This window comes from Cydia strobilella, chromosome 1, assembly GCF_947568885.1.
Source record: "Cydia strobilella chromosome 1, ilCydStro3.1, whole genome shotgun sequence".
NCBI classification, from domain to species: domain Eukaryota; kingdom Metazoa; phylum Arthropoda; class Insecta; order Lepidoptera; family Tortricidae; genus Cydia; species Cydia strobilella.
The window spans coordinates 34,130,362-34,143,041 of record NC_086041.1 but is presented as its reverse complement, the minus strand read 5'-3'; the positions used below and the strand labels follow the sequence as shown (position 1 = coordinate 34,143,041).

The following is a 12,680-nucleotide window of genomic DNA, read 5'->3' as shown; positions in this document are numbered from 1 at the left end:
TTTGGGCGGATAATTTTACAAATAATGATTTGTTAATTTGCGTAAATAATTGTGATATTTTTATTGAAATCGTTTGATTGTACATTGCTTTGAGTGTAACGTAATTTTACGATGTTATTCTCACATATTGCGTTAAGAGGAAGGTGTAAAATACCGTACTTACGTGTGAAAGGTTATGATCTCATATTTTTGCTCAGAGCGGCTATTACAGCCGATTACAGAACAATTCACCAGTATTTTATCAAAGTTCAAGCATTCAAAACGCTAACCATCACTATATTTCGTAAGAGAAAGCACAATTTCATACAAAACAACGATAATTAAACAAGCAACGAACAAACATGACATGTCACGTACTTATTTGTTTGCCACAACCGAGGTTGTGGCAGCGGTGGAAAAGTGAAACTATGACAAGGACAAACAATAACAGCGCTTTCTCTGCTACTCCTACTGAAAGATAGATAAGACTATCCCGTTCGGTCATTTCCCCCCACCCCTTGCCGGCGCATGAATCTAGTATAACTGGATCGGGCATGAGGGGTGGGGGAAAATGACCGAACGGGATAGTCTTATCTATCTTTCAGTAGGAGTAGCAGAGAAAGCGCTGTTATTGTTTGTCTTGTCACACTCACTTTTTAGGGTTCCGTACCTCAAAAAGAAAAAACGGAACCCTTATAGGATCACTCGTGCGTCTGTCTGTCACAGCCTATTTTCTCCGAAACTACTGGACCAATTAAGTTGAAATTTGGTACACATATTATTTATTATTATTTATTTATTTACAAAAACATGTCCGGCTCACAGCGGAGGCCAAAGGCCATGACATGGGAAAAAACATTTCATACACACATATGTAAGTTTGTGACCCAAAGATGGACATGTAACGTAAACATATTAATTTTAAACACGGGGGCCACTTTTGGGGGTAAATGAGAAAATTAAAAAATAAAGTTTGTCAAACTATATCGTGTTAGATATCGAATGAAAGAGCTCATTGTGAGAATCTCAAATATATTTTTTTTTATAATTTCAAAATAAATAGTTTAGAAGTTATTCAAGAAAGTAGGCAAAAAATTACGAATCCCCCCTTTATCTCCGAAACTACTGGGTCAAAATTTTTGAAAAAATACACAAAATAGATCTTTATCACCGGAAAACCTATTAGAAATGTGCAGTCAAGCGTGAGTCGGACTTAATTACTTAGTTTTTGATCCGACCCCTACGGGTTTTTTAAAGACATTTCACATAAAAAATACATTGTTTAAATTGTGTAATGTACGGAACCCTTGGAACGCGAGTCCGACTCGCACTTGGCCGGTTTTTTAATTTGTATGGTTTATGATGGGCTACAAATGTAATCGACCAATCATATTGTCGCATTGCGTATGTTTTGTCCCTCACGGGCGCACGCGTATAGCTCATCTAATGTTCCGGCTTCTAAAGTACCTACTTGTACAAATTCGTGTTTTGACCTAGAAATAAAAACTAAAAAGCTAAAATTGACCTAGGCTGGAGATTGGCTAGGGACTAGGGAGAGTTCAAAGCTCGAATTGAATTCGTAAGGCTTTACAAGCTTTACAAGGACAGTCATCCGGCCATAGCTATATACATAACTTGTCTTATGTAAAATAAGTATAAATTAAAGTAAAAAAATAACACCTGCTGCCTACTCTACGGCACAAGAAATTTCTTAGTAATAAAATGGAGTAGGTAGGTAAGTTAGTCTCCGGTATATTTCCAATTGCTAATTAAAAAAAATAGTCCACTAATGAATTGGTTCAATAAAGGGTTGGTTTTACACCACCTCACGCACCTCACTAGATGGCGGTGTTATTTGTAGGTATTTTTCAAATTTAAAAATATCCTTTTATTACGATGGAAATTATCTGAGATAAGCCTTACAACGAAATCAGATCAAAACAAGTTCTTATTTTTTAACCATTAAGATTTAAAATAGAATTAAAGTTTTTATAAATTAGGTTCATCTCAGATAATTTCAACCCACTTTCAACCTTATACAGGATTTCAAAAATAAAACACATGTTTATCAATGTTTTATAAATATTCGTAAATATAGGTCAAATGTGGTACAATTAAAATCAGAGGAAATATATTTTATCGATTTCATATCAAAAAGGAAACGCCCATGCATTATTTTCTACACTTTATCATTGTCTTAATTAATGAATTATAAAAACACGTTGCAATATGTGCCTACTATAGGAACATGAGCATGTTAGCGAGAGGGTTTGTTTCTTAAAGAACTGATCCAGTATTGCTACTTGATCAGTACATCGCAGTTGATTCTCACAAAAAAATAAGCCTTGGGGCCCGTTTATCAAAAGCTTGTAGCTTGAAATACAATTGGAAGTCCCTTTCTAACAAAAGCTATCAAAAAGGGACATCCACTTGTATTACAAGTCACAAGCTTTTGATAAACGGGCCCTTGGTCTCCGGGTTAACTCCATACGCTGCGTGCGTTGACGTTCTGAAATGTTGTATTTCCGTTGTGACGCTGTAAGGAGTGTACGGCTTCAAAGACTGATTCGACCACTCTATCCCATAACTTGTCGAATAAAGGTACTATTTTTGACGGAAGGTCAATTGAAATTAAAATTAAATTACATAGCAGCAATAGCGTTAATATAATTGAGAATCATTTGCGATCATGCCCTGCCGCTAACAGTAGACTAAAATTTGAATCTAAGCTAGACGAAAACAAATCTAACCTAGATATTGAAACAAAATAAAACTTACTATCAATAAATGCAATTTTTGATGGTACAAAGCTAATTTTTGTATAGCTTCCTGCGTATTATGCGGCAGAGAACAATTTATGCCGGTAAACCTTAACTAGTTTGTGTCGACCCTATGATTATGAATGCCTATACTTCAGTAAATAGAGCTATACAGTTACTAACCTCCATATAAAACTAGTACATATTATAATCAGTTAGAATACGATAGAGTGTAGAAAATGGAAATATTCACAACGAATAAGTCGTAAAACCAATAAAACAGGGCACCGTCACCGGTGACAGGTGTAAGTGGTCAACACTACCTTGATTACTTCACTTAACTGGAGAATGTGATCTTAAATCTATGAACCTACCTTAGACTAGATATAAATATCTAAATACGAGTCATGCAATGTGACTGTAGTTTTGCAGAAAACAACCTCACTAGTGTTATGGCGTTCTAAAGAACATTCTCATTTTTTATTACACCGCTGTGGAAACCTAGCTTACGGTTCGCCTGAAGATAAGCGGAAACCGCAGCTTATAAACGCTTGCGACTCCAGCGGAAGCGCATAGGCAACCTAATATACACGGATTCAACTTCTAGATGAGAATAATTCTCATACAAAATGGACAACGTTTTTGACAACATCACAACACTAGACAAAACTTATTTTAAATACAAATAAGCTTAAGTCACTTTCAGGAGAACTACAGTTATGTAAACAGTTATTGGCTTATTTTACTGGTTTATATTTATGTTACATCGTCATAACGCCATATTACAGGGTTCTGTTAGTTATCAAATTGCTATCAGTCTTCACTTAACCACTTGTTTCATAAAATAATATACTGTCACATGAATTTCAATCACGACATCACAAACAAAACTTTTTCTTAAATATTACTGATAGTGTCTCATGTTTTATTGGTTTCAGATCTGTGACAAACAAGCATGAGTGAATATACAGACAAATATCATTTACCAACTAATTAATAAGAAATAACCATTTTAATACTTTAAGACATAAATAATAACACATTTAAACAATTCAACTTGTTTTCTTTGACTTAAAAATCTCTTACTACTATTTTGACTACGCTAATAGTAATAGTACTAATAGTATAACCGAGTCCGTTATGTTTTATCCTATACTGACATGTAAAGGCGGTAGGCAGACAAATCTTACAACTACGGACTCAGAAACAGAGCAAGAACATACACCGGAGGCTCTCCTCATGCAATCTCCATGCCGGCTGCAGTGAAATTGCATTAAAGGTCATTTACCGCTCCTAACAGCTGAGAGAAACGAGTAACATACAAAGTAAAATGACATACTTTGTTACTTCTAAATATACACATTATTGTATACTTATAGAAAGACCGCTTCTTCGCAAGCTGTAGTTACGATTCATGTCAATATCGGACATAATTACAACTACGTGGTCATGTCACGCGCGCATTGGAACCCGGCAGGGTAAAGATCTTATAAAATTAAGGCATTTACAAAACTTCGGCGCGTATTCACTTAACTAATTATCACTTACACAAAAAATTTGAAGTACAAGATCTACGACGCCGCCGGGTTGCTCGCATGCATACGTGCGACACATTCGTTACACACTCACACAAACACGGCTCACTACCAATATGGTGGCACAATTTACAGAACTTAATAATGAACAAGTGATCAGTCTTAAAAAAAATACGACCCTGGAGGATCTCGACACTGTCGACACGACGCGGATCCACTCTGTTGCTGAGTCGAACTAAAATAACATACATTCTAAGAACTTACAATGAGAAGCGTTAACCTAAAGCACTGTAAGTTACGTCTTTAACAAAATGTCAGCACACTGAAGCAAACGATAATAGTCTATGATCGATACCTAACGCGAGCTCACCCGGCCCGCACTCTACAGCTTAATAAGAGTACAAATAGTAACAGAACATAATTATACACTAATGTTATTTATTTAATACATGATTAGATCATCAATTGTTGGAGTGCCTGCTTATCGCCAATTCCTGTTACATTTTTTAACACGATCGAGATTTCCAAGCCCAACATTCTGTGCTAAGTTATCCATTTAACTATAGAAATCGACCCGTTGTCTAAACTTCAATTTATTGACTACCTATAATTCAGCTAAAAACATAACAATGGCCATGAAGGAAACAGCGCAATTTGTTTAAATTGGTTTCCTTGAAGTGCCACTTTCCGAACATTAGCGGACTTGCCAGCAGTCGCTGACATGGTTGCCATCAATTTTACAACGGTGCCCATGATTGATTATTTTAATTGGATTTACCGAATTATGCTAGTCATTTTAATACAATACATCAGCAGTCGGCAACCTTTTAGCAGCCAAGGGCCACATAGTAGTTAACGAAGATGACGCGGGCCGCACTTTGTTAATATTTATAACTGTATCAGGGGCCCGTTTCTCAAAAGCTTGTGACTTGTAATACAAGCGGATGTCACTTTTTGGCAGCTTTTGTTAGAAAAGGACTCCACTTGTATTACAAGTTACAAGCTTTTGAGAAACGAGCCCCAGGTATTGTCAATATTACATACAAAATAGCCAGGGAGGCTCTCGGGCCGCCTGTTGCCGACCGCTGCAATACATATAACTAATTCTCCAATCTATGTTTTACATGTAGATTGTTCCTTAGATAAGTGTGAAACTACATGGAATGCTCTAATTTCGGATACTAACAATACTATCTATATTTTATTTATTGACAACTGTCATTAGTAAATAATGGTTATAATTTCGAGGGCACACCGAGCACTGGGAGATTGTGAAAAGCATAGAAAATGAGACACTGGATATACAATTTTGGCCAAGTCAGTAAACACTAAATCGATTATCATTTCAAAATACACAATACATATTCATAATTTAGAAGTCAATCATAATCACGTCACATCAGATTTAGGGAAATATGTATTATATAAAACATATCTTAGGATATTATATGATGAATTGATATTGATAATATTTTTATTAGTACAAAATGCAGCATTAAGACGCCACCATTAGCTACACAGAGAGTCAAATGTGATACATTATATAGTAGGTTATCTTATATTGCTAAAAATGCTTGTAAAATATTAAGAATGCAAAATATTGCTGTATCATTACGAACAACCTCTCAGTAACACCATCATCGATTACTCAGCATTATTGCTTTCGCGGTGGTAGTTTTCTATCGAACCAAACTCTTTAGGTAGTCATTGAAAAATTATCACAAAGCCTATATTACATCACCCACCCGTTCTAAACCTATCTCACCTCACTAGAACCGTCGCGGCGGTCATCCTTCCAATACCTTAATCAAATCAGTCAATCCCTCGATCTTTTGTCATCAATTAGATTAAGCTGGAGTAACAAAATATTAAATTTAGCATTAAAATAATTAAATTTGAGACTAAACTAAGCACAGCGCCAACGTTCGCTCCCGGCCCGACTCCGACGCGTAAAAAAAATAAGACGCAGACTTAACGATTCGTCACTTTGGAAAAGACAATTAAACAATACTTTAAAACTACATTCGAGGAGGGTCACGGACGCTCAAAGAGCAAAAGCGAAAATACTCGGCCGAGCTCAGCGCGATCACGAGTGCTTCACCACGATCACTCCGGGTCGGGACGGCGCCACCGCCACCTGGTGCACCGTCGGCACCGTGGCCACCGTCTGCACCGTGGGCACCGCCACCGTCGGCACCGCCACCGCCGGCTTCTTCGTGAGCGCCAGCGGCGCGTCGCCCGCGTCGCCGAACAGGTGGTCGCCCTCGAGGTGGCGGATGGCCTCCACGATGGTCTCAAGGTTCTGGCGCGACGTGCTAGCCAGGTAGAGGCGCGCCGCCGCCTCGGGCAACACCTCCACCTCCACGCGCGGCTCCGCCTTGATGGCCGCCTCCAGCAGCGGCGCGGCGGCGGCGGCGGCCGGGACGGGCACGGGAGCGGGCGCGGGCGCGGGCACGGGCGCGTCGACCGCCTCCTCCGCCTCCAGCTTGCAGGCGGCGGAGGCGGAGGCGGTGGCGGGGGCGGGGGCGGGGGCGGGCTCCTGGCTCGGCTCGGGATAGAGGCGCGCCTCGACGGCGTGCAGGCGCTCCTCGAGCAGGCGCCGCAGCCGCCGCTCGCGCTCTAGTTGCACGCGCATTTCGGCGCCCTCGGCGTCCTTCTTCCCGCCGGCGATGCTGATGACGGCGACCGGCTCGGGCGACCGCGAGATGGTGACGGCGTCGTCGGTGGAGTCGGGGATGGTCGTGGCGGGCGCCATGTGGGAGATTATTTCGCTTTTTCTCTTCTTGAGAGGGATGTCGCCCCCCTCGTGTTGGTTCAGTAGTCGTTTCAGCTGGCAGTTTTGTGACAGAAGTCTGGTCTTCTCCTGTTCCAGTGAGTAGATATACTCTGCGGTTTGTTGTAAAATGGCAGCCTGGAAAATACAAAAAGCATTTCACTCCTAATGATACATAATTTAAAGAAAAAGACCCAAGAACTTGGCAATTTTAATAGAATACATACTATAATATTATATTAAACCTCATCTGGATAAATGTGTATACTTGAAAATACTATTAACTATTTTTCCTATTGCATGCGTGTTGCTTTCTGTTAAATTCCTGTAAGGGCTTGGCAGGACAGGCTCAGCCTAGTGTCAGTCACTGTGAAAAATTTGTTAACAATGTTTTCTGGCAATAAATATTTTGTTGTTATTTTGTTGTTGTTGTTATATTATGTAAATAGACCATACCTTGCTGAGTTTCTCTCCTTCATGCCTGGGCAGGAGGGTCCGCAGAGCCTGAAAGCCTGCGTTGATGCTCTGCATGCGTCTGCGTTCATTGCTGTTTGCAATCTCCCGTCGGATGCGTTTTTCCGCCTCCATCGTCCTACCACCTGACACTGAATGTTTTTCACTTCTGTAATCAAATTTTGTTTATATTATAAATAGAATATTAGAATTAAATTTATATCAAACTTAGATTAATAATAGTCAACAATTCAACATATTTGGCACCTATAATCTGTAAACTAAAATAATGTATTTTCATTCCAACAGAAAGAAAAGAGTGCCTTTATCTCTCAAAGCAGAGAAAAATTCAGCATATTTTTAAGTTAAAGGGAAAGCAACCCTTAAAAATTAACATCGACTCTAATTTTGTATTTGTAGTACAATTTATTTAAAAAAATAAGAGTAGTTAAAGGGTCTAATTTACAAGAGGTAAATATATTATTGAGTGTCCTTAATACAATGGAAATTAGGATTATCATTTGAAGTGCAGCTGCTTAATCATTGGCAGTAATAAAACAAAAATAGTAGCAAATTCAATTTAAAACAATACTGTAGGTGTGAGTTCAAGACCTTGGATATCTTAAAATATATGCAAATACTACTTTCTATTTTCGAAATATTTTTTCAGCTTTTGAATGGGATTGGGAGATAGATTCTTAGCGAATCAGCCTGCCTGAACTATGTTACTTATGAAATATATATATATATATATTTATTTATTTAATATTTATTTAGTACTATATATTTATGTATGCTAGTACATATTTATTTTATTGCATAATGCAATTGATGTATTTTAGTTATTCGTAGACGTTAATATTGTAGTTTTCCTTTTTAAATATTATTGTACGTTCTGTAAGTTTGTCTATCTATCTAATTCGAATTTTCCACTCATTTACTCTAAGGTTAGCTGGAAGAAATCCCTTATAGGGATAAGCTCGCCTTTGTACCTAAATTTATATGAATTTCATGTTAACAATTTTTGTTTTGTACAATAAAGTGATTTACTACTACTACTACTACTAATATAAAAACATGTAATGCATAATAAAATTAGCGCCTGTTTGCAAACATTTAGGTGATAACTTATAGCAGTTTTATTAAACTATGTATATCCAAATGATGTCTAACATTTTCAACAAATGTGGACCAAATTCTTATGAAACATCAAATGTATCTCATAGTTTGAGTAAAAAAGTAAGGTAATATAGTTATCAATTGGATTTAGGATAGCACAGTAGAATTAAAACTGAATATCACCAAGCCATGATTCCAACCTAAAAATAATGTTAAGATTACTATCATGTTGGCCAGTTTATCAACAACACCACTTGAATGTTGATAACATTTTTTTAAACAATATTGTTTGAGCATTTTTACATTTCATACAAAAACATGAATGACTTTACGCTTAATCGTACATGTGTTTGATAGTACGCTGTTAGTTCAGTAGTTAGGTAGGGGCACATACTACGCCTATTTTACCAACCTAACATGGCGGCCCAACAGCTGACTACAACCGGCACGGCACGGGCGGTTGGCGTCATATGGTCACTAAATGACTATACGACACTTGAAAATGTTTTTTTGGGTTAAGTCAAAGTATATTATGGCAAAATGTACACTTTACTACTCATTATAGGCTTATTTAAACGACAATTCGGCGACCACGCCGGGCTTCCATACCTGGGAAAAGCGTGATTCGATGCCTCCTCTTCGTACAAGTTATAGTCTTCTACTTCTAGCAAGCAGACATCATTACCGTGTAATGACATCACTTTAGTTCGCTAGATTAATGTTTTAAGAATTCTTCATGAACACTGCACTTGGTAATAGAAGAAAGTCGAAATAATTTTACAGAGGGTCCACAATGGCGGGAAATGACAATGAGCTTGGTCAGGTGACGCTACACAAATATTTCACGGCACCATTAGAAACACTCCACAAATCACAGTTTACAGCACTTCAAGCACTAGAACAGATCTAAATAAGTCGGTTTTTTGAAAGTATGAAGTAACTACTTTAAAAAACAGTAATTATCGGAGAATCAAGGGCAACGCGACATCGATGCACACGCCATTTGTAATTTTAGTATAATGTTGCCAGCTTAAAAATTGATGTATAAAGATGAGTGAAAAAATAAAATGAAGCATGGTTAAATTATAATGATATTTTTGCAAAAAAAAATATTGACAATAATCCTTTTGAAACAGAATACAAATAATATTATTAGAGTAATATTTTCAAATTTCGTTTGTTGCGTTCAACATAAACAGTCTTGGTCGCACTTGTGAATTCGTAAAGCCTGAACAGGAATATAAATTTTATATTTCTTTTTGCAATATATAAAAAAAATTACAATCTTCGTTTAGCTCTCGTTTAGGTTCTTCAAATACTTGAAATTTAGCAGTAAATAAATGTTAACAATTTTCTTTTACAAAAAGTATCTATACATAATGATCAAAAGCCTTATATTAATACATGTGTTGCTTAGGTCTATGAACTATTTGCAATTTCAATTAATTTAAAGAAATACGCTTCAAATACAGAAATTTAGTTAAAATTAGCATTAATAATGTAGTAGACATTTATAATTTCAAATACTGGGCGCATGGGCGCCATCAGGTCCAGAGAGAATATAGAGTTTCTATGAATATAGATGAATATAGAGTGTTTCATTGTCTATAAGTAAAAAAACTTGCTGTTGGTAGCCTTGAAGCGTCTTGGTGAAAGCAACCAATCAAAAATTAGTTTCAATTTTGAATTTGCTGTGGAGGTGGGGATTTCGTCCTGCCGCCATATTGTGTCGGGCTGTCTGTGAGTGCTTTATGTTAACAAATTTCTGAAATTGTGGTGTAAATTCTTTGTTAATAAAATAAAGATTGAAAGTCCAGGTGGTAAGTTCAATTTGAATTCTAGTCTTTGTCATGGTTTTAGTTATTGTGTTAAAATATTGTAATGTTTCTGCAAAATGCCGGCTGTGTAAATTAATTTTGAGTTCGGTAAAAGTACATTTGAATTTTCTGTTTCATCCTGTCCCCTAAACTGCATTTTGTCACGCGATTGTATTGATCTTAAAATTTGAGGTTTTCATTAAATGAAATAACATAAACATACTGTTATCATCTCGACTAGTAATTCAAATCGAGGACAAAAGAAATGAGAACTGGTGACGGCAGACTTAACCGTTGATTAAAAACTGCTCACAGCACTAAGGTAAAAGTAATATTGTTAAATACTATTTGTTTCTAAATTGTTATTGTACTTGTTGGTAATATCTTGAATTATGTTGATTTCTGGGAAATCCGTTCTTTGTCGCACGATGAATCACCCTACCAGTTATTAGGGCGACATGCAAGTTGGTGAAACAAGGGTGTTGTATTGTATGAATTCATGCCATGAGTAATCCTTATTTGCTTTCCATGGCTTATTTGTCTTTAAATACGCAATAATAAGCAACAAATGACATACATAGTCAATTTAGAAAAGGGGATTTGTATACTTATAACAGTTATAACTAACTTGAAACATTTTCAAGGCTTCGTTCTCGCGGAGAATGTAAGTATTCCAATAGAAAGCAATGTCCTGCTGTAGGTGTCTTTTCCAAATTTACTAATGAAAGTACGTTCCAAAACATTTTAGTACTTTCTCCTGATAAGGGTAACTATAACTATACTAGGTAAGCTAGATTAGAACGATTGTTTAAAGTCACATTTTTTACGTTATGCAGACGTACGTACTTACATATACATACATATTCAGGGTAGGGAGGTATCTTTATTCGCGCACATAACCTATACGTATAACGTATATCATTGAATTACAAATAAAGTTTAAACATGTGGTGTCGTAGCGTCGCCGTTTACATTCTATAGGGGCTGGGATTAGGACTAGGGAATGCAATCCCGCATGAGGAATTCAATTCCGGTATTTAGCGGGATTGTCATTCTCGAGTCCCGCGGGATCCCGGTATTTGCGGGATCCCGCATCGTACTATACAATTTTATGAATTGGTATTAAATTTGAAGGTTTAAAACAAAAAGTAAACAAAATTTATAAATAGTACATTGTGTATTATGGGCGGTAAACAAACATGTACGAACGAGTGTGAACTGGAGGCTTAATAGCACGATTTCGTAATTCCTGTACCATGGCACGCCAAATGTTCCTACAAGTCTCATCACACTAGTGATATAAAAAGAAAGAAAAAATAAAACTTCTGCTTAATTTCGGTTTGTGCACATACAGCCCTAGGTCCAAATTTAGGATTTACGGACCGCATCACCTAGCAAATGTGACGTAAAAATACACTACAACCCCAGGTCGAAATACACTACAACCACAGGTCGAAATTTTCGATTTACGGACCGCATCGCTTAAGTGTATAGGTAACACGTAACACTAGGGAATGCAATACCGGGATACCAGGATCCCGAAATACCGGAATCCCGCATGAAATTTGCGGGATTAATCCCGCTCTTAAATTAAGCGGGATCCCGCGGGATTGTGGAGCGACGTGGTTCTTACGTTTTACTACAAGTAACACGTGCGTGGACGCGCGCCCACTGGCGAAAGTTCTTTACGGAGCCTAGATGCATCTGTAGAGGAAGGGGGTAGGGACATGGAAGAGAATTTCGCCCGAATTCGTCTATTTTTTGCTACCTTGTGCATTGAGTAATATTATGAGTAAATGTTTTTGCTTGTAAATATTAAGTATGTTGTATGTGTATAAAGAGTTTCCAAGTACTGGCAACAGTACTTAGTAGGAAGCTTACGATATGTGTGGAAGTATTTTTTTAAGGCGGAAGATTCTCAGTGCTAGATGCAAGTTGTGTAAAGCAATCGTAAAACTACGGGAAGTATTTTATACCAGTAATGTCTAATAATTAATTATTCTTTAAGAAGTTAAATAAATAACTATTCATCACACTTGCTCGTTAAAGTTGTTATTACACGGTAGGCGATGCGGTCCGTAAATCGTAAATTTCGACCCAGGGTTGTAATGTATTTTTTCGGTACACTTGCTAGGCGATGCGGTCCATAAATCCTAAATTTAGACCCAGGGCTGTAATGTACGTCCGAAATTTGGCAGGTTTTATTTTTTTCCCTCCTTTTTTTCCTCACAAGTGTGATGAAAAA

General features: G+C 37.3%; 3 protein-coding genes across 5 annotated transcripts in view; 2 read left to right on the top strand and 1 right to left on the bottom strand.

Annotated features, from left to right (window-relative positions):
• The window catches only part of LOC134745302 (male-enhanced antigen 1), a 182,407-nt gene that overhangs the window by 27,052 nt on the left and 142,675 nt on the right, over window positions 1-12,680 (top strand). The window lies entirely within an intron of this gene.
• Window positions 2,044-9,626, bottom strand: LOC134745262 (transcription factor AP-4). Its single transcript, XM_063679256.1, has 3 exons — window positions 9,228-9,626; window positions 7,503-7,668; window positions 2,044-7,184 (listed from the first exon to the last, which is right to left on the bottom strand). Exons 1-3 carry the CDS (start codon window positions 9,314-9,316, stop codon window positions 6,360-6,362), a joined length of 1,080 nt encoding a protein of 359 aa, XP_063535326.1. The 5' UTR covers window positions 9,317-9,626; the 3' UTR covers window positions 2,044-6,359.
• Window positions 10,280-12,680, top strand: part of LOC134745124 (magnetosome-associated protein MamJ-like) — a 298,423-nt gene continuing 296,022 nt past the window's right edge. For 2 of the 3 annotated variants that reach the window (XR_010128136.1, XM_063679091.1), the window contains exon 1: window positions 10,280-10,438. The gene's annotated coding sequence lies outside the window, so the exon portion shown is untranslated. The remainder of the gene's footprint in view (window positions 10,439-12,680) is intronic. The other variant, XM_063679101.1, reaches the window with a different exon arrangement.

Coding starts and splice junctions, on each gene's coding strand:
- LOC134745262 (XM_063679256.1), bottom strand. CDS start 9,316: ATGTCATTACACGGTAATGATGTCTGCTTGCTAGAAGTAGAAGACTAT. Junction 7,669..9,227: donor TCGAATCACGCTTTTCCCAG/GTATGGAAGCCC, acceptor ATTTGATTACAG/AAGTGAAAAACATTCAGTGT. Junction 7,185..7,502: donor AAGGAGAGAAACTCAGCAAG/GTATGGTCTATT, acceptor TGTATTTTCCAG/GCTGCCATTTTACAACAAAC.